This window comes from Nicotiana tomentosiformis, chromosome 1 (genome assembly GCF_000390325.3).
Source record: "Nicotiana tomentosiformis chromosome 1, ASM39032v3, whole genome shotgun sequence".
Lineage (NCBI taxonomy): Eukaryota > Viridiplantae > Streptophyta > Magnoliopsida > Solanales > Solanaceae > Nicotiana > Nicotiana tomentosiformis.
In genome coordinates, this window is record NC_090812.1 from 55474633 (window position 1) to 55501993 (window position 27361).

The 27361-nt window shown below is 35.9% G+C and overlaps 2 protein-coding genes across 4 annotated transcripts; both read left to right on the forward strand.

Moving 5' to 3' along the window:
- The first annotated feature begins 375 nt into the window (after window positions 1-375).
- On the forward strand, window positions 376-11729 carry LOC104119006 (protein GRAVITROPIC IN THE LIGHT 1). Of its 3 annotated transcripts, none has more exons than XM_009630393.4 (3): window positions 376-573; window positions 979-1035; window positions 10225-11729. In XM_009630393.4, exon 3 carries the CDS (start codon window positions 10303-10305, stop codon window positions 11569-11571), a length of 1269 nt encoding a protein of 422 aa, XP_009628688.1. In that variant the 5' UTR covers window positions 376-573; window positions 979-1035; window positions 10225-10302; the 3' UTR covers window positions 11572-11729. The 3 variants fall into 3 exon arrangements, with proteins under 3 accessions (XP_009628688.1, XP_009628689.1, XP_009628687.1); XM_009630392.4 differs by having other exon boundaries at window positions 377-573; window positions 10241-11729; XM_009630394.4 differs by lacking the exon at window positions 979-1035 and having other exon boundaries at window positions 10241-11729.
- Window positions 11730-14434: 2705 nt separating this feature from the next.
- Window positions 14435-15296, forward strand: LOC104119015 (21 kDa protein-like). The gene has a single exon (XM_009630403.3). It carries the CDS (start codon window positions 14534-14536, stop codon window positions 15185-15187), a length of 654 nt encoding a protein of 217 aa, XP_009628698.1. The 5' UTR covers window positions 14435-14533; the 3' UTR covers window positions 15188-15296.
- Window positions 15297-27361: the final 12065 nt, after the last annotated feature.

Below are 27361 nucleotides of genomic sequence, written 5' to 3' on the forward strand. Positions count from 1 at the left end.
ATTCATGATTACAACAACGCGAATACAACGAATACAGTCGCACAGTTGGACTCCCCTATTTTTAGGCGAATTTCACTACTGTGTTCATAAATATAGTAGCACGAATACAACAAATACAATCGCGTAACAACTAAATAGTAGCTATATAAAACAATTATATATATGATAGCTATAGAAAATGAATAGCCACTAAACAAACAATAGTGATTTCCGAAAATTACAACAAAAAAATCTTATGTCCAAACCTTCACTTAATAAAATAATGTACATATTGGACAATGTACTAAAATGGTATAGTAATTTGGCGAATTGAAATATTTCTTTCTTAAAAATAAACCTGAAAGGGCATTTCTACTACAGTAATAGCAAGTGGGGGTGGTAATTATAGAAAGCACCAAATCCAGCAGGCGTGCTACGGCTACCACCGAAAGATTAAAAAGAACAGACAAACAAAGATGCTTCCCAAGGTTTGAGATATTGTCGGAAAACTCCACCACCACCACCACCACCACCATAGCTTTAATAAACTCTGTTTTTCAATTCCGGTAACTCGTCTGCTGGATCTCCGATCAGGTACCCCTTTTTTCTCATTATAACAAACTTACTTACCTCTTTGGGGTTTTATATTACTTGTTTTCTTGAACAAATTGACGTTACTTTTCCTAGGGTTTTATCTTCATTTGGAAGGGGAAAAAATCCAACCTTTTTTGTGTAACTTATAGCTTTAGGGGTTTGCCTTGTTCTCTAATTGCTTTAAACAATTGGGATTTACTTGATTTCATGATTCCATAGAAAAAGAAGAAGCAAAGGGTTAGTATGATTTTTGACCTTGTATAAACAAATGGGCTACTGGGTGTTTTTGTTTTGTGGAAGAAATAATGTCAGTTAGATGTTTATATTGCCAATCTTGCAGAATAATCAACGCTGCTTAGTTATGTTTGATGTTGTTTCTATTTTTTTTGTTATTGGGTTTTGCAGTGTTAAGGTTATTATGTATGTTGGACACCTTCAGTCGTCGCTCTGTAGTTTTCTTTGGTATGTTATTCAGATTATCTCCATCTCTTTAATATGTAGTATCATACTTCGTAGACTGTGTCCCTGTTTACTCTAATTCTCGCGCTACTGCTGCTCCTAGAGGTGTTTCTATGTGCAATTTCCTTACTTTCTTTGAATCAATATTATGATTAGTGTCCCTTTGTGGCTCTTGATTTACCATAGTTTGTCCACGTATTTTGTGAAAAATTGTGCTGCTTTGAAGTTTATTTTGGAGCCTTCTGGCTATTCAACATAGGATCTCCTTTAGTTTTTACGCATACCTTTCAGTGGCAAGTTGATTCCCTTCTGCTAACTGCTATATGCAGTTTCTCTTAAGTTACATCTCCGTGTTATCTATTCTAGGTTACCAATTATCTTTATGATCTTTGTGGTTCAAATTAAGCGTCTGGCTTTTGGTCTAATGGTGGCCAATATGCTAGAGTCAACTTTGAGAAACAGCTTTCTGTTGAGAGAGATCTTCATAGAAACTTAGAAAATTTGGGAGACTTTGATACTTTGACGAAGCGTTGGTGATTTGTGACTGTGAAAATGCACCCTGGCGATTCTGGAAATAGAAAATTCACTCAAGACTGGTGTGAAAATTCAATAAGGTTTTTTTTTGACAAGTTAAGATTTTATTAAAACAGTATCAAGCTGATACTGCGAAAATACAGAGATAATGTTTGCTTGGCTACATTAATATCCTAAGCAGTCTAGTATGTCCAGCAGGTTATGTAAAGTCGTAACAACATTTTCATTTTTCCAATAGTTTAAATAATGCAAACAACTATATTTCACAGACATTTGCTCCTGTTTGTCTTCAAAACATCTCTTATTTCTTCCCATATAGTCTAAGCGATGCTGGCTTGATTACATTAAGAAGGCTTTTGAAAAGCATCAAACTTTGATGAGAAGTGAAAACAGGTTCTTTTTCCGACTTAGAGTGAAAGAAGATGATTTGAATGGACTGTTGGGCCAAAGGGGTAACGGCAAAAAACAACTTACAACATTCATAACAACTGGAAAACAATGCAAGTGAATTTCTTTTCATCCATAATTCTTCTCCATACACTTATCTTATCGGAGTTGACTTTGGTGTTAGTTGTGCAAGGAGTGTAGGATTTTGGAAAAACAGGTGATGTAATGGATTACAACAACAACTACGCCTCAATCCGATACTAGCTGGGCTATATGAATCCTCACTGATCATGTTTCTACATTTAAGCTTAGCTCATGTCATCATCATACTAAATAACAAAGTGCAAAATAAGTTAAATTTAAAAAATAATATTAGTAATTGTAATAATAATAACAACAAAGGGTAACGACAAAAAACAACTTACAACATTCATAACAGCCGGAAAACAATGCAAGTGAATTTCTTTTCATCCATATTTTTTCTCCATACACTTATCTTATCGGAGTTGACTTTGGTGTTAGTTGTGCAACGAGTGTAGGATTTTGGAAAAACAGGTGATGTAATGGATTACAACAACAACTACGCCTCAATCCGATACTAGCTGGGCTATATGAATCCTCACTGATCATACTTCTCCATTTAAGCTAACCTTGTCGCGGACCCATTTTCTGGGGGCTCAGCGAGGGCAGCAAGATAGCCTGACTACTACTCTTGCTTCAGCCTTTAACAAGAAACAAGCACAAAATCGTGCTTTGGACCAAGGCAATCACACAAACTCAAATGTTGGAGGGATAACGAAATGAAAGACACAAAGATGGGAGGCCAAGGCCAATTTTCGGGGTTTATCTCATATACAAAAGAAGGAAATGCAAGTAAAGAGATCTGCCTTCTAACAAGGCCCAAGTATCCTATTTATACGGAAAAATGTCCACAGGCAGCTAAGTGCAAAATAAGTTTAATTTAAATAAATAATATTAGTAATTGTAATAACAACAACAATTATTATTATTATTATTATAATAATAATTTGTTCTGGATCGCTTCGACGGGGCTACAAGAGATTTTTACAGAGACACCAGCCCTGTCAAGCAAGCCCAAAATCCGAATCCCACACGACCCTTAACGCCCTCCTCGCCTAGCGGGTCTCTCAGGGGACCTCCGGTTATGCTACCATAACCTGGACGAACTGCCTGCACTATCATGCTGCCTGGGCTCTACAGTCTCAACCTTAGAACCGTCGGGTGATACAATACTTAATAATAACAAAACATGTTAGTAGTAGCTTAGTGTGCCTAAGCCCAACACAACATTGTTTAGACTATCATTTATGCTGAATGAATACCTATATTAGAGGAATTAAACAATATTAAAAATCAAACTACCCGAACAAGTCGAGGTTGTGGCCAATGCATGACCTTTTCAGATTTTATTCAATAAAACTGTATATAAGAGTCTTTTTACAAAGAAATCAAAGAGGGGTTTTTTGAAGCCTGCCTCTAACTAAGTCAGATGATATCCTTATATGATGGATCCGTTCTAAAACCAACAAAAATCTAATAGTAAAATGGCCAACAACATTTACATAATTGATAATATGTGGCCGACAAAGAAAAGGTAATAAAACAAACAACTTTAAAAAGTTGATTCCCTCTATTATTAATGAGGGGCCCTTCGGTTGTATTATTTGTGCAGGATCTTTGTATTATTGGTACTGTTGGGTCCGCCGAGTCATATCACGATATTTTTTCCTTTGTCCTTTTGCTGTCTAGAAGATTCTTCTACCCGCTCTTTGAATTTTTCCAACAATTCTTCAATATTATCTAGATTGACTTCTCCTTCTTGGCTTTCCTGGACTTCTCCTGCCGCACAAATCTCATCATCTTCTGTTGTATTACCCACAGATGCCATCGAAATATCATATGATATTTCTATATCCAGATTCTGCATTAAAACTTCTTTACTTCAAAATAAGAAGCAATTATCTCCTTTTTAGAGATGGCTCCTTTCTTCATCTGGAGCTTTCTTGTCATTTGCTTAAATGGACTTAAATCTTCCATTTTGGCATTTGCCTTCACCTGATTGTTATATCCTCAATTCCCCCCCAACCACGATATTATCAAGAATTTCTTGACCAAGAATTTTCCCCGAGGATCTTTCTAGAGTAGCTTATTCCAAAACTTTGTATAATAAATTATATTTAGATAGGAAAATCCTTCCATTGTTTGTTTTACCTCCGCATCCCATTTCATGATCCATGATATGGAGAATTCTATAAAGAAATACATTATTGCCATGCCTTCAAAGAAGATATCTTCTTTTGTAGACTGATAATTCTGGGTGATCCACCCTTTTTGCATATAAGCACTTGAACTGGTCTGGAAGAATTTCCAAAGAAAGATCATATAATATCCACTATTTACAAAACCAATTTGGAATTTACTGGTTAAACATATTGGACCATAATTTTATGAACCAAAGAATGTTTCTTATTAGAGTTTTCACGTAACAAAGCTTTATTAAAGCTATCCATATAATCCCAGTAATTGAATTTAACTGAGAGCTTATGAACTGGATGGGTGTATTCCCTTTCTTTGAAAGTACTGAGCCCCCATTCATCTGAGGCTAAAATACTTTTTATTATAATTTTAGAGAAGTTATAAACTCTCTTTGTATTAGCCGGATAAAAATGCTGAATATCAGCAGATCCAGTGGATAATAGAACCATTTCATATGCATTCTGTATTTATATGCAAGTGTAGCATGGTGTTGTATCAAAATACCTGGTCATGAGCTGCCAGGGATTATCCTTCCATTTCAGGTCAGATTGTTCTAGGAGAATTATTATCTCTTTTGTTTCGTTCTAGTTGTAAACCTCAATATTCTCATGGCTGTCATCTGTCAGGACTGTATTAATACCAGAAGTTACTGCAATATTAACAACTATTAACTGCTAGTTTCCTATTTGGGCTAGGAGCCTAGGACACTGCCTCTACCATAGGAACATCCTGATTGCCTTACTCTTCCTCTCCTTCGAGAGGTCCTGAAGTCTGGTCTCATGATCTGTTTATGAATAATGAAGTTATGAACTTTAAAATTCTCTAGTGAGAAAATCAGGGAGGCTATTATCAGATCCCTTTTTATAAATTATCTCAAAATCAAATGGTGCCAATAAAGCTTGCCATCTTGCAAACATCTGTTTAGAAACATCATGTTTACAATCTTTATTAAAGATAAACTTTACTGTTTGGCAATCAGTTTTTATTAAAAACTTCTGATTATATAAATCAGATTGGAATTTCAACACACGTTTTACTATAGCAAAGATCTTCCGGGATTATTCCATTTTCCCGAATAAAATTGAACAAGATATTCTTGTTTATCCATTGGAGAACATTGCTTTAATATTCCTCCATATCCAATATCCGAGGCATCAGTTTCAACTATTTTTGCCCAAGTTGGATTGGCTAATCAGTCCAAGCTTTTGGATTCTTCTTTAGTCTTTCATATAGAATTGACGTATCTTTGGCTAAATCCTTTATAAGAGGAGAAATGTAATTCAAGCTTCCCAAAACTCTTTGAAGCTGTGTTTTATCAGTTATAATATTAGGAAACTTAGAAGCAAATTCAATACTTCTCTGAATAGGAATAATTTTTCCTTTTTCAGTATTATCGCCTAGAAATCTTATTTTAGTTTGAAAAAGAAACAATTTAGGCTTAGAAGTTACTAATATTTTTCTGTATAACTATATCTTTGTGAAAAGTTCTAAATATTTGAAATGTATTTCTAAATTTTTAGAAAATACAAGAATATCATCAATATATACTATTATAAAATTAGTATAGGGTTGATAAGCCATGTATCTTCCAGAAGAAGCAAAGAAATTTAGGAGAAGATAATTTCCGGAGCTTTCAGTTATTAGAAGTTATCTGTTTAGCAATTTTATTATGGTTATTAGAAGTTATCTATCTTTATCCGAATAGGTTATGCAGTTGTTAGTCGGCCTATTATATAAGTAATAGATCCTGTAATGTGTAGGTATCATTATCAGAATTAAACTACTTTATTCTGGAGCATTGTCCTCTCCATACATACATCTTTATTGGTGTAGTTGTGTTTAAGATTCTTGCACAAACTATTGCCAATAATATTAACTTCTTTGTTCTATTTCTTCAATTATCTACTTCTAATTACTATCAAGGGTATGAAAATATCATTCATATTTTTCTGAAATTCAGAATGGGCATTCTTTAATCCAAAGGGCATAATATTCCATTCGAATTGGCTCATTGGGACATTAAAAGCAGTCTTGTACTTATCTGCTTCGGATATTTGAATATGCCAATCACCTGATTTCAGATAAAATTTTGAAAATATAATTGCATCATGAAGTCTATCTAATAAATCCTTCTTATTAGGGATCAGATATTTAATCCATTTTAAGACCTTATTTAAGGGCTTTTAATTTATAACCAAACATTGGAACACCACGTTCCTATTCAGCATGTTAACATAAAAAGCTGTGCAAGACCATTTAGACTTAGAAGGTCTTATAAGAGCTTTATGCAACAAAGAATCAATTTTTTTTTTTTTTTTTTTTTTTGCATAAATCCAGATATTCAGAATTCATCTGGCAAGGCCTGGTCTTCGTCCTTTCCCAAAATTGACTTGGATGATCACCACATACCTGCAAAGAAAACTGATTTTTAAGAAAATCAATTTTTTCTATTAGTTTCGGATTTTGTAAATTGTCTTCTATGGTCAAGCTATAAATCTCATTTTTGAGAAAATTGACTTACCTATTCTTTGCAATAATATTATCTTTTATCTCATTTATAAATCTTTGAAAAAGCTTATAAACTCAAAATTGATTTGTTTATTATCAAAAGTTCCTGAAAATCCTGTAGAGTCCCACCTAGTAAATGGGAATATATGATGAAAGAATGGAACTTCTAAAATGATATCATTAGAAATATTTTTTACAAGAACAAAGGTTTCGGGAATACAAACCTTATCTTGATAAATATAAGCTCTAGGTAATTTATAATTAATACTCATTTTTTGCCCACTGGCATTCTTCAAATTATGAGTACTTTTATGAAAATACTTTGAAGGTATTAATCCTTCTTTTATACAATTTAGATCTGCACCACCGTCTATTAAAATAGTAAACTCTCTTTTGAAATTGTAATCAATTAAAAGAGTGACTTTTATGGAAAACTTTTGAGAAGTTATTAACTCAAGTTTTTGCAAAAATTCGTCATCTGCAAAACCTATATGTCTAAAAAAATTTCCTTTAGTAATAGAAGTACCTGCTTCTATTATATCAATATTAAAATTCTGTCGTGGATCTATATTAGGATCCTCTAATTTTGAGACTCTTTTATCCAAAGCTACATTTGAAGCTTTGACTTCTTTTTTGAGATTATAAATCTCTTCATCCAAATCTTGGATGGTTGTTGGCCTGTCAATGGCCTGGGTCTTTTCTTTCCGAAGTCTCTTGACTTCTGACATTGTATATGACCCTTTTTGAGAAGGAATTTCTTCATTCTCTATAATAGGACTTGTACATGATTTGTCCATTTTATCAATGATCTGAGATCTAATCTCTATCCTTGATTATTTTTAGTAACTCTATTAGGCTATCATTTGCCAGGACATTAATATCTAGGTCTTTAAACTGGAGTAGATATTATAAAACTCATCATCTTTGTTGTTATTACAACACTGAGGCTATATATTCAGATTCTGCATTAAATTGAGGAATATAACAGTCAGGTGGAGGCAAATGCCAAAATGGAAGATTTAAGTCTATTTAAGCAAATGACAAGAAAGCTCCCGATGAAGAAAGGAGCCATCTCTAAAAAAGAGATATATGCTTCTTATTTTGAAGAAGTAAAAAATGATTTAATGCAGAATATGGATAGAGAAAAATCAGATGATATTTCGATGGCATTTGTGGGTAATACAACAGAAGATGATGAGATCTGTGCGGCAGGAGAAAGCTAAGAAGAAGAAGTCAATCTAGATAATATTGAAGAATTGTTGAAAAAATTTAAAGAGCAGGTAGAAGAATCTTCTAGACAGCAAAAGGACAAAGGAAAAAATATCGTGATATGACTCAGCGGACCCAGCAGTACCAATAATGCAAAGACCCTGCACAAATTATCAATTATGCACAAATTTTATTACCTTTTCTTTGTCAGCCACATATTATCAATTATGTCAATGTTGTCGGCCATTTACTATTAGATTTTTGTTGGTTTTAGAACGGATCCATTATATAAGGATCTCATCTGACTTAGTTAGAGACAAGTTTTAAAAAACCCTTCCCTCCCTCTGATTTCTTTGTAAAAACACTCTTGTATACAGTTTTATTGAATAAAATCTGAAAAGTTCAGGCATTGGCTACAACCTTGACTTGTTTAGGTACTTTGATTTTTTATATTGTTTAATTCCCTTAATATGGGTATTCATTTAGCCAAAATGATAGACTAAACAGTGTTATGTTGAGCTTAGGTATACTAAGCTACTACTAACATGTTTTGTTATTATTAAGTACTGTATCACCCGACGGTTCTAAGGTTGAGACTGTAGAGCCCAGACAACATGTTATGGTAATGTAACCGGAGGTTCCCTAAGAGACCCGCTAGCCGAGGAGGGCGTTAAGGGTCGTGTGGGATTTAGGTTTTGGGCTTGCTTGACAACTATTGGCTTGACAGGGCTGGTGTCTCTGTAAAAATCTCCTGTAGCCCCGTCGAAGCGATCCATAACAATCAAAAAACCTTGAAGGAAGGAGACATATCATGGTGAGTTGGTCTAGTTTGTATGAAAAGCAATGAGAGGACACATGTCATATACCATTGCATAATAATGCCTTATCAAAAAAACATATCATGGTGAGTCGGTCTAGTTTGTATGAAAAGCCATGAGAGGTCACATGTCATATACCATTGCATTGTAGGTCTACATCACAGCTGTGGCTTGGTTTTCACTTTGTTTAACATTTCATGGGTTGTGCCAACGACATTGGGGCAAGTGTATCGAAGGTCGGTAATGAGAGGAGTAGAACTTGGTGGAACAACATTGTCACATCTCTATTGGCTAATTTGGAAGGAGAAGAACGAAAAATGTTTCTGACTGTACATTGTATGTAAATGTCTAAAGAAGTAAATTTCATCTCATTTATTCTTTTGGGGTAAAGGAAGAAGTGTAAGGTAGTTGGGCGGATGGGATAGGTGACGGTTGAGCACATCCGTACATTTTTTTGGGGGGATAACTGAGAAACTTATTTGAGTTAGATGACTCAACCTGGTTCGATTTGTGTGTGTGTGTGGGGGGGGGGGGGGGGGGGGGTTATAGCCTGCCCCTCTATCGTAAGCTGACTTAAATACCAGTTTTCTTTTTAAATTTTCCGCGCTCCAAACTATCGTGCTTGAAATTGGTGCAACAGAAGGTGTCATCTGATTATCTTTGTTGTCAGTTACATGTATTGCCTTTTGTTGGTTTGGAGAATTCAAGTGAAGAAACTTTTCTAGAGTTTGGTAACAAATTTACTTTTTATGGAGGCTTGGAGGAGTTGGGGTGGAATTCTTGAACTTTTCTTGATCCTAACTTCTTCCTTGCTGAATGGAGGATTGTGGGGGCAGACAATGACAGGAGCAAATTTGTGAGTTATAACTTAAAAATTGATAAGGGATCCCGGTATTTGCTTTGTTAGATACTGATGAATTGCTGCTCTGATCTGGATGCATTAATAACATTTACTTCTCTCTTTTTTTCCTTTTTTGATAAGGTAAAGTATAATAACATTTACTTCTCTCTTTTTCCTTTTCTGATAAGGTAAAGTATAATAACATTTATTTCTCTTTAATTACCAAACAAAAAACATTTACTTCTCTCTATGAGATCAACAACAATAGTAATTCCGGCAAGTGGGGTTTGGGGAGGGTAGTGTGTACGCAGGCCTTACCCCTACCTAGTGAAGATAGAGAGGTTGTTTCCAATAGACTCTCCGTTCAGAACTTCTCTTTATGAGATCTTATGGTAAAATTGCTCAGGATGGATGGTGATTGTACCAGGGTTTGTTTTGTTTAGGTGTCGCCAAGCTTTTGATCTTTTGCTGCTTTGTTGCTTTCCCAAGTGCACTCTACTGCTATTTGTTATAGATTTTTTGTTTTCGACTTTGGCAGATTTTTCTGGACACTGCAACTGTTAGATGTTTGGAAATTCTTATTTGCCTGTTTGTGATTATTTCATGCATCTCTGACAGGGTTTGGGTTTTACAGGTTAATCACCACAATCTTTTAGGGTTTGGGATTTGATTAATCTTATCGCATTACAAGTAGCTATGCAACCCAGTGGTGCAAAAGATACACAACTCCGCGAGAGCAACAGCCAAAAGGTCCATCCGCAACCTATGGAGGAAGCCACAAACCAAAATCCTGAAGCAGTTGAAGCTATGGTATCTAGAATTTTTACAAATATCTCTTCCCTGAAGTCTGCCTACATTCAACTCCAATCTGCTCATACTCCTTACGACCCGGATAAAATCCAAGCTGCCGATAAACTTGTAATTTCAGAGCTGAAGAATCTCTCTGAACTCAAGCACTTCTACAGGGAGCATAATCCCAAACCTGTGTGTGTTTCACCTCAGGACTCTCGCTTGGCTGCGGAGATCCAAGAACAGCAGAGTTTGTTGAAAACTTATGAAGTTATGGTGAAGAAGTTTCAATCTGAGATTCAGAATAAAGATTCTGAGATTGGTCAGCTGCAGCATCAGATACAAGAGGCCAATCAGAAGCGGGTCAAATTGGAGAAAAACCTTAAGCTCAGGGGCTTGTCAGCCAAAGAATCAGAAAATGCAGTTGACGAGAACGGGCTTTTTGTCATGGACCTAACACCTGAGCTTTTCAGGTCAGCTGTGGAAGCTGCTTATAGGGCCATTCACGACTTCTCTAAGCCATTGATCAACATGATGAAAGCTGCTGGTTGGGATCTTGACGCTGCAGCAAACTCTATTGAGCCGGATATAGCTTATGCAAAGAGAGCTCACAAGAAGTATGCGTTTGAGTCACATATCTGCCAAAGAATGTTCACCGGATTTCAGGACGAGTTCTTCTCTGTGAAACATGAGAATTCAGCTGTCACCAAGGATAGTTTTTTCCACCAGTATCTTGCATTGCGTGAAATGGATCCACTGGATGCTGTAGGCCAAAGTCCAGATTCCCTTTTTGGGAACTTCTGCCGGAGCAAATATATAGTGGTGGTTCATCCAAAGATGGAGGCTTCATTCTTTGGGAACTTGGATCAGCGAAACTACATTATGGGTGGCGGGCACCCAAGAACAGCTTTCTACCAGGCTTTTCTGAAACTAGCCAAGTCAATTTGGCTTTTGCATAGGTTGGCATATTCATTTGATCCTCCAGTTAGAGTATTTCAAGTCAAGAAGGGAAGTGAGTTCTCAGAGGTTTATATGGAAAGCGTCCTGAAGAACTTTATCGTAGACGAAAACGAGGAGAAGCCTAAGGTTGGTCTGATGGTTATGCCTGGTTTCTATATCGGCGGCAGTGTGATCCAATGCCAAGTCTACCTAACCGGCGTGAAGGTTACAGAATGATATTTTGTTCTTTACGTCTTCGTATTATGTTGATTTCTATATGTATATCGTGTGATTATACTTTATCATGCCTTATGTTTTGGCAAGTGTTGTTACATACTGGTTGTCTGATGTAAAATGTGTCTTCAGTAATGACTAGATAAAGCGGTGTTCCTCGTTGGTTTGGTATGGTTTTTAAAGATTTCCGTTCTGTATTTTCGGTATTCAACTTGGATATGTTATACCGATATCATACTAAAATAAACTTAGTATGGTTCGGTTATGCATTTGTGCGATTAGTAACTTCTCTATTACTCATTAAAGTTATATTCTATCAATCAAATTTAGAATAGACAATTAAAACTTTTACTTGTGATTTATGTGAATGATTTTTCAGACTTGAGGATTAAATCAAGCAAAAGAAGAGTACAAATTAAATCAAAACGTTAATGATATTTCATTTTAAAATAAGAGTCTCATTATTTGAAGTCAAATATCACGACATATCAAATTTAAAACAATTTTTAGCACTCTTCGGGCTTTCAAGTGTTTGAAAATGACCGACATGTGTGCTAGTTAAAATAGTTTCGCCATGTCTGTAACAGTTGTAGCTTAGTTGCTGTAACAACCATGGATATTGAGGGATACATTGACAGATTAATGCACATCGTATATTTTTGCTGTAATATCCTCGATAATACCAATACACTATGACTTGTACAAATTTACAGATCATTAGTTTTAATTTATAATATGGAAATGGATCTTAGTAGTCATATCAGCTCTGTTTATTTCAGTCCAAATCATATATTTCCATATCTTGGAAATAAAATATAAGATGACAGGCGGTGTGTTTTACAAAATAATTTTTTTTTAAAACAGAATTATTCATCTGTCATCTTTGAAAGAACTTGAAATGATTCCAAGGCAATAGATTTCTTAAATGTTTTGTAAAAATATTTTGTTTTCTGATAAGCAATGATTCCGAGGCAACGATGTATAACCATTGAGCGGGAGATCCAATGCTCTTCTAACCAACTTACTCTCCAGATTTTATTTTAGTCAATCACTTTGAATCTTTTTCTTTTTAAGGGAAAAACCTAGCTTAGCAACTGCAAAATAAAATAAAATAAAATAAAAAAATAAAGAAGAAGAAGAAGAGAATAGGATTTGTTTTCTAGTTAAATTATCATCATAAAGTCATCTTCTACGCACCTTCTATTAGTTAATATTCGGAGAAGTTTAGTTGGTCGAACGATCTTATTTATTTCTTGTTTGTAGGAGAGACCATAGGAAAAAAGAATCAAAGGAGGGCCAAAAAAGAAAGGAAAAAACAAAAAGCAAAACAAAACCTTAACATTTTGTCTGTCCTTAGTTGCGTTATGCATGGACCATAATCTTAGCTGCTTCTAGTGTTTGAGCACATGATACTAAACAATACTTTATCAATTTAACTATGTTCTGAATTTTTGGACGGTTTAAGAAACCTTCCTTCAATTCGACCTAAATTGTTGTCGTGTACTACTCAATTTTTATTTTTATTTTTGTTTTGTTCTACAAAATTCTCAAACCTAAGTTAACGATAGAGTAAAGTGTTTTTCGCGGAAATGAGAACATTAGTTTGAAAAGAAGCTATCAACTTAACAAGTTCAGGTTTTTTGATAACTATAACTCTATAAGGAACTTCCAGTTATTACATTAGAGGTGTCCTCAGCTTCGTTAAAATACAATGACCATCTACCATCTTCTAAATTTAGATATTGAAACCCAAAATCACATAAAATTAAGATTTTGAAAACAGGTATGCATATTCTTATGTTTTTTTAAGAAGCTTTCTTATTTACTTTTAAACCTAAAAAATGGCTGGTAGGATTCTCAAATTTGATCGTCAAAATAATAAAGGGCGTAACAATCTGAATTATGAGATCTCAGATCTCCGCATTAAACTTTATTATATATTTAAGATTTATGAATACAATGGAATAAATAATTTAGGTTGATACAAGCATGATGTTGGTCAGCAATTTACTCTATCTTTTATTTATTTATTTATTTATTTTGTCTGAGACAAGTTGCGGTATTCATGGATGAGGAAGCGTGCTCCGAACAAGCTAATCAAACCGTTGGCATCACTCTTACCAGACAACCAATTTTCATTTGTTTGTAAAATCAGATTATCTTTTAATTAATCAGTTTAATTTACCGATTTTACTTGCCAACCGACTTAATTACCAACTCAATAGCATCTGGGTGTAATTTGAGCTTTGAGGTTTGTAGTTCCCGTCCCTGTTAGAGGCAGATGTAAAACAATTATAAATTTAAGTTATATATATGACAACGTAAAAGATATTTTACATTATTTAACTTATGATAGTAGGTTACAGTACCATTAATTATTATGAAAGCTTGGAGTTTGAAGGAGTTATGATATAATGAAGCTGCTTCATTATATAATTTCATCTTAGTACTAATATGAGTATTTTGCATAACTATGGGATGTACTTAATATTTTGCTTTCATCTAGTCTAGTACTAATATACGAAACTTTTTTGTTTTAATACCAAAGCGAGCTGTAATCCTATCCAAGTTGTTAAAGAAAATGTGGCAAGAAAAGATGAGGCAAAGCCACGAATAGGTAACTTTTCGTAAGTCCTCCAACACTGTATTGACAAAATAATTAAGTAAATCGAAACATAATAAACCAATTGCTCTGACAAAAATTAATCGCAAACTTTGCATCTGGTTCTTTGAAAGTTCTTGCACGTGTAAACTCATTAAATTAAAGGAAACGAAGTCAACTTTTATGTATGTGACAAGTGACAACCCGTTTCTATATAAACACAATAACTCCGTAGCAATCTTCTCACAAACTTAACATTGCTGAATAGCCCAATTCTCCACATCAATAATCAAGACAATTGTAAAGAATTCTCTTTTCACACATTTAACTATACCATTTGCTTCCTTCTACACCCAAAAGACAATGGAAAAAATTACCCTTTTCCTAATTTTATTTTTCTTCAATATATCTATCTTCTCCTTTGTTGGAGCTGTGAAGGGCACTAGTGCTAGTCTTTCAAAACCTCAGGCCAACAAATTGGTGTTGTCACAATGCAGGCGCACTCGTTATCCGAAGCTATGTATGACTTCTTTGTCAAAATACGTCACTTCTACATCTCAACCTCAAGAGCTAGCTCGAGCAGCGTTGCATGTGAGCTTAGTTAAGGCTATCTACGCAAAAGCATACCTGAATAAGGTTTGCAAACAACTCGAACAAACAAAGGCTAAAGATTATCAAGTGGTGAAAAGTTGTTTAGATCAAATCTCAGATGGTGTTTCCCTACTTTCCAACTCGGTCCATGAGCTTCACCATTTGAATTTAGATAAGGAAAATGATTTTATGTGGCATAGGAGTAATGTTCAAACTTGGCTTAGCACAGTATTAACTGATGCCTTCACTTGCATGGATGGAATATCTGGCTACAAAATATTAGGTGGTAAAGTAAAAGCTACAATTAAAGCTAAGGTTCTTAATGTTGCACAAATTACTAGCAATGCTTTAGCTCTGTTTAATGGATATGCTGTTAGGCATAAAGTTTCTCATCACTCCAACTCTGGCAAAATTAACAAGCCATAGTAATCGCTTGAATCTTGAATTTCTTTATTTAATTTTGATTTTTTTTTGTTATGTATGTCAAAAACGTATGTAACTTCAATTATATATATGCAGAATGCATTTTGCAATTCTTTGTTTCCTCTTTTTCTTTTCTTCCTGTTATGTATTTGAACTATATCACAATTTCTCTTAGATCTGTCGTGGCATGGATGATCATAAGCAAATTAAATAGGTTTAAATTAGAAGAAACTCTATTGCTATTAGAGTATATATTTGTAACTTTTAGTGTAATGTTCAATATGTTGTTAAGATTAAAGGTATAATAATTTATCACAAAGAATGTTTAGCTATATAATTACAGCATTCTCCAAAAGAAACTTTAATTAATTTACAAGAACTTCCAAAAGTTAAAATCTAGGCCTCTATTCTTTCCTTTTGCCCCTTTAAAATGATCTATGTGCCTAGAATTTCTTTCAATTTTGAAATCAAATCTTATCACCAAATATGTGAAATCACTTCTATACCAAATTGATAGAAACTAGAAATCCACCCAACAGTATGGAGAACCAGTCTGTTCCCACAGCAAAGAGACATAAAGTAAAAACACACACGATATTTATGTGAAAAATTTCTTGCTTAAGGGATTAAAAACCACGGCCTACTAAAGTAGGATTTCAACTCCACTAAACCGAATAACTTCAACATATTGCAATCTAGGAATTAAACTCTTAATCTCTCGCCCCTTAGAATAACTCCATTGTAAACACACCTTTGACTAACTCTAGTCAAGAAAACCAAAACAACAATGGTTGAACTTTATCCTACAAAAGCATTTCTCGAAAGTAGTGTACGATTACAAGTAAAAAACAAATGCCAAAGACTCAACAAACCTAAGGATTTAAACATTTTCAGTATTGGGATATGATCCTTGAGTTTGTAAATAGCTTTGTTCTTGAATACACCTTGAGAGCAGTTATAGCTAGCACTTGAGAGAATGTGATTTTCACATTTACAAGTGTTAGGTCAAACCTTGTATTACGTTATTTATATATGAGAGAGAGCATGTGAGAATAAATATGGATATTTCATCTTTTGGAATTTGGCCTCTAGCAAATAGCGGTGCACTGCTGCCAGTTGGTACAGTGAGACAACTTTTACAGCTGTAAAGTTGACTGTACGACTACTGAGAAACTGATTATATCTGGTCCCTATATGGTTCCTCGAGAACGTTTGGTCGGGCATCAAAACATGAAGAAACATATCATAACAAGGCCGAAGAAACTTATCACAACTGGTTCCTAACTGGTTCCTCGAGACTGTTTGGCAAATCATCAAAACTCAAAATAGCATAACTTATCACAAATTATTTTATTATTTATCAAGTTGCAAAAAAGAAAAAGAAAAGAAAAGAAAAGAAACGATTAACATGGAAAATTTCTTTTTAAAACTGAAAATAAATAAAACAACCCAAAGAACTCCATGTGCAGGCTGGAATTCAACTGAACGCCGACTAAACTATATAAATATATACAAAGATAAACCTAACAAAATTACAACTTACATCTAATTTAATTCTATGTCTTACTTTGCTGGAGAGTCACTCAACTTGTAAAAAAACACCTTTATTTTCCGCCCAAATATGACCTATTATATGTTTCAAATTTCTGCAGAATCCAAACTTTAAAGATCTCTATTATATCTCAAACCTAATCTTAGCACGATGTAATTGGTCAAACAATCTTGAGCATGCCTTAATTAGTTTAATTTGAAAGACTGGCATTCTTATCTAAAATTACACTCATTTTACATGGTACTTTAAAACAAATGAAAATTTCACAGAACAAAGTCCACCACTCACCAGAAAACCTTTTTTTTAAGGACACGCTAAAATCTTACTCACTAGTTAATATGTTCGCGCTTCGTGCAATCATAAGAGATAGAAATAGCGTATTATTTGATATAATATTTTTTATAAATTTAATTGGCATAAAGAAGATTAAAAATTGATATATTATATATGTGTGTATACATAAAATAATTCTATAGATTAATCAGATTCCAAATATACATATTTTCTTAATCAATTAATTCTTTGATCTTTTTAAAAGAAGTTGAAGAAAATTTGAATGTCTTACTATGAGAATTACGATATACTTCCCTTCCAATCTTTATCTTCTTTTTTGGTATAAGGTTATGTTAGGATCGGGAACCTGGGTAGTGCGAAATATATCCAAATAACGGTATAATGGCAATAACAAAGACAATGGAAGTTGATAACAACGACAATTAAAGTAAATAAAGAAGACACAAATTTAACGTGGTTCGGTCAAAGTAACCTACGTCCACAAGCGGAGATGAGCAATTTACTATAACAATAAGCGTACAAAAGAGAGTGTAAAATTAGAGTAAATACTCTAATTAATCCCAAATACCCTAAGAGAATAACCTCACAAGATCACTCCAAAGAAAGGGTTCACACAAGTGCTTCCCAACACTTAACTCTCATACAAAACACTCTTAATAAAGGAAGAAAGGAAGAAACAAGAAATGAAGACTCAAGTCTTGTTGGTATGTTTAAAATGAACTAATTGCCTTTCCTTTTATAGGCAAAAAAGTCTTTGCCTCTTAGGTGTAAAAGAAGAGATACAACTTGCGCAAATGATGTCCAACACACAATGCAATATTTTTGGGTTCCAAAGAATATTGCCAACAAAGTCTACACTTTGCAAAAATGCTTATGCTTATGTGAGATGGACTCCATTAGCCAAAATATTGGCCATAATTATAAATCTCCACCTTGGCTTAATTTTGGCTGATACAGTAAATTTGCTCCACCTTCTCCGCAAAAGCCCAAATGGGCATATGTCAAAATTTAATGCCATCAAAATCAGACAAGTTGTCTGATACCAAAACTGTAGTAGGGCCTATAACAGTGGAGCCCAATAAAGTATACAACGAGCCAGATCTATGTGCTTTCATGATCACAAGAGCATCTTGAAAAACTTTTAAAACTCCACCTTCACTAGTGAATTTGCACCCAAGGGATTCTAAAGTGCCCAAAGATATGAGATTTTTCTTCAACTTAGGAACATATCTAACATCGGTGAGAGTTCTCACCACATCATCGTGCATTCTGAACCGAATTGTACCTTTGCCAATAACGTTACAAGTAACATTGTTATCCAGTTGGACAACTCCACCTGCAACTGAATCATATGTAGAAAACAAGTCCCTACTACGATACATATGATATGAACAACCGGAATCTAAAATTCACTCATTGTCTAATCTGAAACTAGTTTCAGTTGCTAAAAATATAGTTCCCTCAATCTCATTAGTTGCTACACTAGCTTCGGCAGTGTCAGCATTTTTGTGCTCATATTTTCTTTCTTTATGCTTTTCTTTATTTTTTAATTTATAGCATTCAGAGATATTGTGACCTTTCTTATGACAATAGCGATACTGTAAATTATTATATCTGGATATGGAGTCAGATTTGCCCCTAACAAACAAGCCAACTTCCGCTTGAGTTCCACTAGCTTCCCCAGTAATATTACTATTTATCTGTTCTTTTGATTTTAAGATAGATTTAATATCCTTATAAAAGATATTATCCTTTGCATAAAGCATATTATCTCTTATATGCTTAAAAGATGGGGGTAGAGAACAAAGCAGTAACACGACTTGATCCTCATCTTTAATTTCAGCATCTATATTACTCAAATCCATAAGAATGGAATCAAAGATGTCAAGATGAGATAGAATAGAAGTACTTTCACCCATACGAATTGTATAAAGCTTTTGCTTCAGGTAAAGTCTATTTTCCATTGTCCCCTTCATATATAAGGTTTTTAATTTTTCCCACATGCCTTTGGTTGTAGTTTCTACAGAAACTTCACGTAAAACCTCATTTGAGAGATTTAAAATGATACCTGCTTTTGCCCTTTTGTCTATGACGGCAAACTCCCCATCCCTCATTTTATCCGGCTTCTTCTCCTTTCCTTGCAATGCCAAGTCTAAGCTATCCTGAATTAGGATAGCTTCCATCTTTAATTGCCACATTTCGAAGTTTGCACTTCGGTCAAATTTCTCAACATAGGTCTTTATTAGAGTCATTTTGGCTATTGAAACTAACCTGGTTAGATCCGACTCTGATACCAATTGTTAGGATCGGGAACCCGGGTAGTACGGAATATAGCCAAACAACGGTATAATGGCAATAACAAAGACAATGGAAGTTGATAACAACAACAATTAAAGTAAATAAAGAAGACACAAATTTAACGTGGTTCGGTCAAAGTAACCTACGTCCACAAGCGGAGAGGAGCAATTTACTATAACAATAAGAGTACAAAATTACAGTAAACACGCTAATTAATCCCAAATACCCTAAGAGAATAACTTCACAAGATCATTCTAAAGAAAGGGTTCACACAAGTGCTTCCCAACACTTAACTCTCATACAAAACACTCTTAATAAAGGAAGAAATGAAGAAACAAGAAATGAAGACTCAAGTCTTGTTGGTGTATTTAAAATGAACTAATTGCCTTCCCTTTTATAGGAAAAAAAGTCTTGGCCTCTTAGGTGTAAAAGAAGAGATACAACTTGTGCAAATGATGTCCAACATACAATGCAATATTTTTGGATTCCAAAAAATATTGCCAACAAAGTCTACACTTTGCAAAGATACTTATACTTATGTGAGATGGACTCCATTAGCCAAAATATTGGCCATAATTACAGTTTATATTAAAATTGATATTTCTTTCTTCCATGTAAGTGCTTATTTATCGTAATTATGAATTAGTTTCAGCACTTAGCTAGTGTTTTGTATCATACATATTACTATCATTCTAATACAAAGATAAATTTAGGAATCTTCTTAGAATAAAAAAGTTGAAATGTTATGTCACATGTGCGAATCGAAGCCAAACTTGAATGTCATGCCAAAATATGAAACAAAGAATAGAAAATTTTATCCAAAAAAGTGAAAGAGAGGAACAAAGAATAGTCACTTCTATGACTATGATCATGCCCAACTATGCCTTATAAAAAGGACTAAGCGGTCGTTGCAAATATAATCCGGTTTACAAGTTCGGAGTCGATTCCCACAGGGAATTAACGTACTAATCACAACTTTTAGTTCAACAAGATTCCAAATAATCAACTTCCAACAAGATTGAATAATGACTTGAGTGTTCAAGGTAATTAAAAAGCTGTAAATTTTATTACTAACAAAGCACTTGTTGTAGACAAGATTAGGAAGATCTAGAGTTACGATTTCCCCTCTTATCGAAATCCTCCCTGCTACGTCTGCTACAAATTCGCCTAGATACTCTCTACCGATCGTGAGCACTTTAGGTATCGTAATTCTCTTCCGAATAAATACAACAATTTACTAAACGTATTCTTCCGAATTACGCTAGCTAGCACTAGTTTACCACTCACTACAATCGCACTAAAGTTTCGTTATTCCTAAACCCGCCTTTAAACCCTCCGTATTGATCTCTCATATACATTAGGAGTGATGTTGTTCAACAACTACCTAAATATGTACCCTTTATTCAAGTAATACACACTTAATAGGTATAGCCGATTGAGGGCCCTTCAATCAATCACAATAATCACGTAGTTGAACACGTAGAGAAAATTCAACGACAAATTTATATTAAACGCAACAAAGATTCATCCTCCAAGAGGTTCCATCAAACTCTAGAATAAAGAGTTTAACTACTCATAATTGTTTTAACAATCACAACATAAGAATTCATTATCAATGATAAAAAAAAAAGGGAGAAAGAAAGATAAAAACTCGTTTCCGAATCTTCCGTCTTGCTCCTTGCATGTTCTTACCTTCAAAAATTCTTCAAAAAAACAAAGATACCCTCTTTTTGGGCGATCTGGGCTTCATATAGGTCAAGGACAGTCGCCTCTGAAATTATAATTTTAGCCCTGGAATAATTTTTCTCGGAGGGACGTGCGCGGCCACGCACCTGGGCAGGTGACCGCGCATTTGGTCGCGCACTTTGGCCAGTTTCTGCCTGACTTGCGCGGCCCAGTGCGCGGTCGTTGCGTGGCCGCGCACCTGGGCGATTTTCTGCACTCTTCTTTGTTCTTCTTTTTTAAATGCGCTAACCTCCTTTGATCCTCGAACAAACTCTCAATTTACTCCATAAGCCTTTACTTGGCCTTCAACGCTCCATATTATCTCAAAATACTCCTTAACCTTATTGTAGCCCGGAATTGCTCCTGCAAAGCATAAAAATACTCAATCAGAGCAATTTACTATCATTTAGTGCTCAAACATCAGTGAAGTGCAGCCAATTTGTAGTGCAAATAGTGGCCAAACTACATAGTTATAGCCTACTATCAATACCCCACACTTAAACTATTGCTCGTCCCCGAGCAAACAAACTACACTTTACATAGACACAACCTCACTAAGCGATTTTCCTAACTCATAATACCAAGAATATTTCAAATAGACCAAGCAAAGTAGTGTAACATCTTCACCTCAAAAATTGACTCACAAGCATCACGCATTATTCACAACTTACTCACTTACTCTAACACAGAGGTCAAGAATTACCTTTCCTTCATGAATCAAGTGCCCTCCCACAACATAAGAGAATCGTTCCAAAATTAATAAAATTCATGAACAATTAGGAACTTCAAGATAGACAAAATTCACTCTCTCTCAGAAACGACATTCATGTGCCACAAAAGATGCACCATAGGCTTACCCGTAGTGTAATACTCTACTAATTGAGTTCATTCAGTCAAGGATCAAGTAGGATTTTTAACTAATTGTAATGTAAGCTGCGGGACATGTAGGATACATTTAGATATAAGAGTGACTACACCTCCTTAAGCACTTTAATACATACACTTTAGCAGTCGGAACCCCACACTTATGTCAAACAATACTCCGCCTTCAAATCAATATACATTAACTCCCAACTATTTAAGCAAAATTACATCAAGATTCACCACTTATCAGGGAATATTTACATCAAGCACAACAATACAACTATTTTGTTTTCTTTTCTTTCTTTTTCAATTCAAGTGGTTCTTACTTTTTTTTTCCAAAACAGTGCACCTTTCTCCTTATTTCATTAGTTCCACTCAAAAGCCAAACCAACCACCCCACACTTTAACTTTTACAAAGTTCATAACAATTCAAGTGCTCATGAGAGGTTAAAAGGTTCAAATAGATGGTTAATTTAAACAAAGGAGTAAGGCTTGTAATGTGGTTGCCAAAGAAACATGATTACATGCTCAAAGGGTTTAACTACGATATATAATAATTAAGCGGGTAAAATATACATATCTGGCTCAACAAAGAAACACCTATATCACTTCCAGCACTAAACAAAACTACTATTTCGCTTTGCAAATACATGGGGCAAGTTCTAGACATCAAATGCAATGCACAGAATACAACAAACCTCACACACACATGGCACATGACTCACTCTAGATTGGATCATCAAAACAGTCTAGTCAAAGCACTTAAGCCAAGTTAAGAACATACAGTTTAAGGCACATATACAAGAGTCAATAACTGAACCTAAGCGTCACACTACCGCACTCGCTATTCTCAAGGTATAACGAAGTTGAGAGACCCTATTTTCATTTCAGCCTATAGCCCACGGGTTCCTACTTCTAAAAAAATAAAACTAACTACATCCGGTTCAAACGAAATCCTTGAAAAAAAACCGCGACCCAAAGAAAAACCAAGGGGGAATTGATACACTACCAATAAAAGAAAATCTTTTTATCTTTTATTTTTACTCGACTTTAATCCCTCAAGAAACCCGCCGAATGATATCCATCGTCGGAAAAAGTCGAAACTTTTGAAATTTTCATTCATTTGTTTTATATATTCAACTAACCAAAGAAACTAATACTAATCTACATTACTATATATATACAACATAAATACAAGATATTCCCCCACCCCACACTTTAAATGGAGGCATGTCCACATGTCACACAAAGAAAAAATGCGAGGTAAAGGACTTCCCTGATAGAGTCAGTCCTGGTCGAGACAGTGCCGGGGTTGAGATAGCAAGCCCTGCCAAGTGCATGTAGCCATGCCATGACTCTCCTCTCAGATTTTGCATTTTGGGTAGCAAGGGCACCCATTCTAGCTCCTACGTCCGTGACAGACGTACGCAACCCTGCCATTTCCTGCTCTAAGGCTGTCATTCCCGTGTCCCATCTGACAACCGATGTTCCCTCAGCAACCTGCTCGTGCGGGGGCGAAGCAGCCACAGCCTCAGCTTGCCCTTCATTACCATCATATGGAGCATCAGACTCATCACTATTTGCCTCAACGGGTGCAACACGATCCTTCCCAATTACTACTTTATCAGCCCGAAACTTCTGTTCTTTTCTAACTTTCCCATCCAAGTTATTGTTTTCCGGTACACGTGCCGCATGGCACAATCTAGTGATTAAGGAAGGAAAGAAGAACTAGGGCTATTCATTTGGATCGGATATCTAAAATCCGAACCGATCCGTTCAATTTCGAATTTCGGATTGGATTGAATTTCGAATTGTGTTTATTAAAATTTTGGATTTTGGATCGGATTCGGATTGGTATAATTTTAATACGATCCGATCCGAAATTATTAGGGCATATATAAATTTTAAACTTTAATTCGGATAATTAGTACTTTTTTTACATTTTCCTCCAAGTTATTACCTTTACAATTGATGAATTTAGCTCTATTGGCACCATAGTACTCTCATAATTGTATAAACATGAATTTTTCTTACTGTACTGCCTCTTTTACAAAGAAAATATACATATGAGTTTGCAACTTTGAGGCATAATAATCCGATCCGAAATCCGAAAATTCGATCCGATCCAAACTTTAAAATCCGATCTGATTCGATATTAATTCGGATCGGATTCAGATTGCATTTTCTAGAATTCGAAATCCGAAAATCCGATCCAAAATATGCTAAATCCGATCCGATCCATGCACAACCCTAAGAAGAACCCACACCTCTGCACTGGACAGTGAATGAACATTTCGTCGTGAATAACCTTAGCCACATCAAAATCGTGGCCATTGGTAAAACACCAGATCAGTGCAGCCCGGGGACCATTCACCTCAGTGGTATTAGAAGAAGGCAGCAGGCGGCTATCGATGACATAGTGCCAACACTTCCCTTCAAAGGTAAGCGATCCCGAATGAAACTTCCGCCCCCGCGTAATCTACACTACTTCCTTGTTGGGCACACATATTGTTCTAAAGAATAGATTCCACGAGGTTGGTTCTCTGCTATAGGTGTCATAATAGTCCTCCGCTTCAGGATTTATCCCAAACACTAGCAACCGGTAAGCCCTCCTAATAGCCTCTATAGATGCATCCACATTCTTCTGTCGTACCGTGCAGACATGGTTCACATGTTCCGGTTAGTTTGCGTAAAACTCCCACACAATCATTAAATTGGCTTCATCAGGTTCTTCAAAGAATATACCCAGCCCGCGCCAAACCAATTCACGATACATATTGGGACAGTCATTTTGGAGGGACCCCATATCAATTCCCCTCTCCAGTATGGGTTTCTTGGGAGCCTTATGACCAAAACGTTCTTGGGCCATGCTTGATACGAACTTGGTACTATCATACTGGGGCTCATTGGTCGAGGCCCGCAATCGGGATGAGCCTGTGTGACCACTAGAAGAGGCACATGTGGTTCTTCATTTCTTGGAGGGTGTCATACTACCTGAGAGGACTTGTGAGGATTTGGGTTGGGAAGTGATGGAATAGGAGAGATGAGGTGAAAGGTGTAGGGTTTTGATTTTGAAATTGGGGAGAAGGGAAGGGTTGGACGTTTTGTTTCTTGTGTTTAGAGAGTTGGGTTTCAGATTTAGGAGAGGGGAATGGGGGTTGTTTATTAAAAGAAAAACAAAGAAAGAAGAAAGAAAATAAAATAAAAGAAAATAAAATAAACCAATTAAATACCCTAAAACACGGCGCCCAGTATACGGTCGGTGCGTGGTCAGTACGCGGCCACATGCGAGGTCAGTGCACGGCCGCACACGTTTGAAGTATCAACTTCTCGACTTATGCCACTTTTGGCCCCTCTTCAAATTGATTTCTTCACCCAAACCATTCCACCCTGCACACATTCATCCCTGTACATTGATAAACCTGTCAATACTTCCACAATTCAAAATCAAACACGAAAATTAATGAAAACACAAAAAATATTGGGTTGCCTCCCAAGTAGTGCTTGATTTAACGTCACGGCACGATGAATTACAATAAACCCATGGGTTGCCTCCCAAGAAGCGCCTGATTTAACGCCGCGGCACAACTGGGGTTATCCCTTATCGGGGATCTTTCAAGTACACGGTCGAGGTCATTTTGGCTTCCTCAACCATGCCCTGGTAATGTTTTAGCCTTTGTACATTAACTTTGAACTTGCGAGAGCCATCTTCCGATGTAATCTCGACGGCTCCAGTTGGATGCATCTCTACCACACGAAATGGTCCCGACCATCTTGACTTCAACTTGCCTGGAAATAACCCAATTCTTGAATTGTACAGCAATACCATATCTCCAGGTTTAAAGTTCCGCTCAATAATACTTTTGTCATGCATCATCTTCATTCTCTCCTTATATAGTCTTGCGCTCTCAAAAGCCTGGTAGCGAAACTCATCAAGCTCGTCCAACTCAGTGACTTTACTTGTACCCGCCTCTTTTATGTAGAGATTCAACTACCTCAATGCCTACAAGGCTCTATGCTCCAACTCCACTAGTAAGTGACACACCTTCCCAAATACCAATTTGTACGGTGACATGCCAATCAAAGTTTTGAAAGCGGTACGATATGCTCATAGTGCATCATCAAAATTTCTCACCCAATCTGTTCGTGTAGCATTCACAGTCTTTGTCAAAACGCTCTTTATCTCTGTGTTCGATACTTTCACTTGCCCACTCGTTTGTGGATGATATGGGGTGGCAACCTTGTGGCGTACACCATACTTTTCTAACAACTTGGCGAAGGCACGATTACAGAAGTGACTGCCTCCGTCACTGATTATTGCCCTTGGGATGCCAAATCGGGTGAATATATTCTTTCCCAAAAAATCGATTACCCCCTTTGCATCATTTGTAGGGAGCATTGCAGCCTCCACCCATTTTGACACGTAGTCCACCGCAACGAGTTTGTACTTGTTACCATATGAGCTGACGAAAGGCCCCATGAAATCGATTCCCTATACATCAAACACTTCTACCTCCTAAATTTGGTTCATAGGCATCTCATGTCGGCAGGAAATATTCCCTGTTCATTGGCATTCATCACAACCCTTCACCCATAAGTGTGCATCTTTGAACAATGTTGGCCAGTAGAAGCCCAACTCCAACACTTTCGCAGTTGTCCTTACTCCCCCGAAATGGCCACCATATGTTGACGCGTGGCAAGCCTGCAAAATAGAAGATTGGTCTATCTCGAGGATACATCTCCGGATCATGTTATCAATACAAATCCTGAACAGATAAGGCTCATCCCAATAATACATGTGACAGTCACAAAAGAACTTTTTCTTTTGGATAGAGGAAAGGTCATAGTGGATAATACCGCTCGCCAGGTAGTTTGCAATGTTTTCATACCATGGCGCCTTCTCCATTTCCACTGCTAGTAATTGTTCATCCGGGAATGTCTCAGTTATATCTTTTACCTCTACTTTCTTTTCACTTGGTTCTCTGCCCTTTTTCCTATCGCGAATCTCCAAATCGAATTCTTGTAGCAAAAGAACCCAACGGATCAAGCGTGGCTTTGACTCCTTCTTTGCTATCAGGTACCTAAGTGTTGCATGGTCAGTATAAACAATCACTTTTGAGCCAATCAAATTGAATTTGTTGAATGCAAACACCACAACCAACATCTCTTTCTCAGTCACGGTATAATTGAGTTATGCACCGCTTAGCGTTCTATTTGTATAGTAATTTGGGTGCACCAATTTGTCCTTTCGCTGCCCCAGAACTGCTCATATAGCATAGTCACTCGCATCACACATGAGCTCGAACAGTTGCTCCCAGTTGGGTGCAACGATGATTGGTGCAGTCACCAGTCTCTTCTTCAGTTCCTCAAATTCTAACCTGCAGTCATCAAAAAACACAAAGGAGTGATCCTTTTCAAGGAGTTTGCATACTGGGTTAGCAATT

What these genes read in the sequence shown, in the direction of transcription:
- LOC104119006 (XM_009630393.4), top strand. Translation starts at nt 10,303, where the DNA reads ATGCAACCCAGTGGTGCAAAAGATACACAACTCCGCGAGAGCAACAGC.
- LOC104119015 (XM_009630403.3), top strand. Translation starts at nt 14,534, where the DNA reads ATGGAAAAAATTACCCTTTTCCTAATTTTATTTTTCTTCAATATATCT.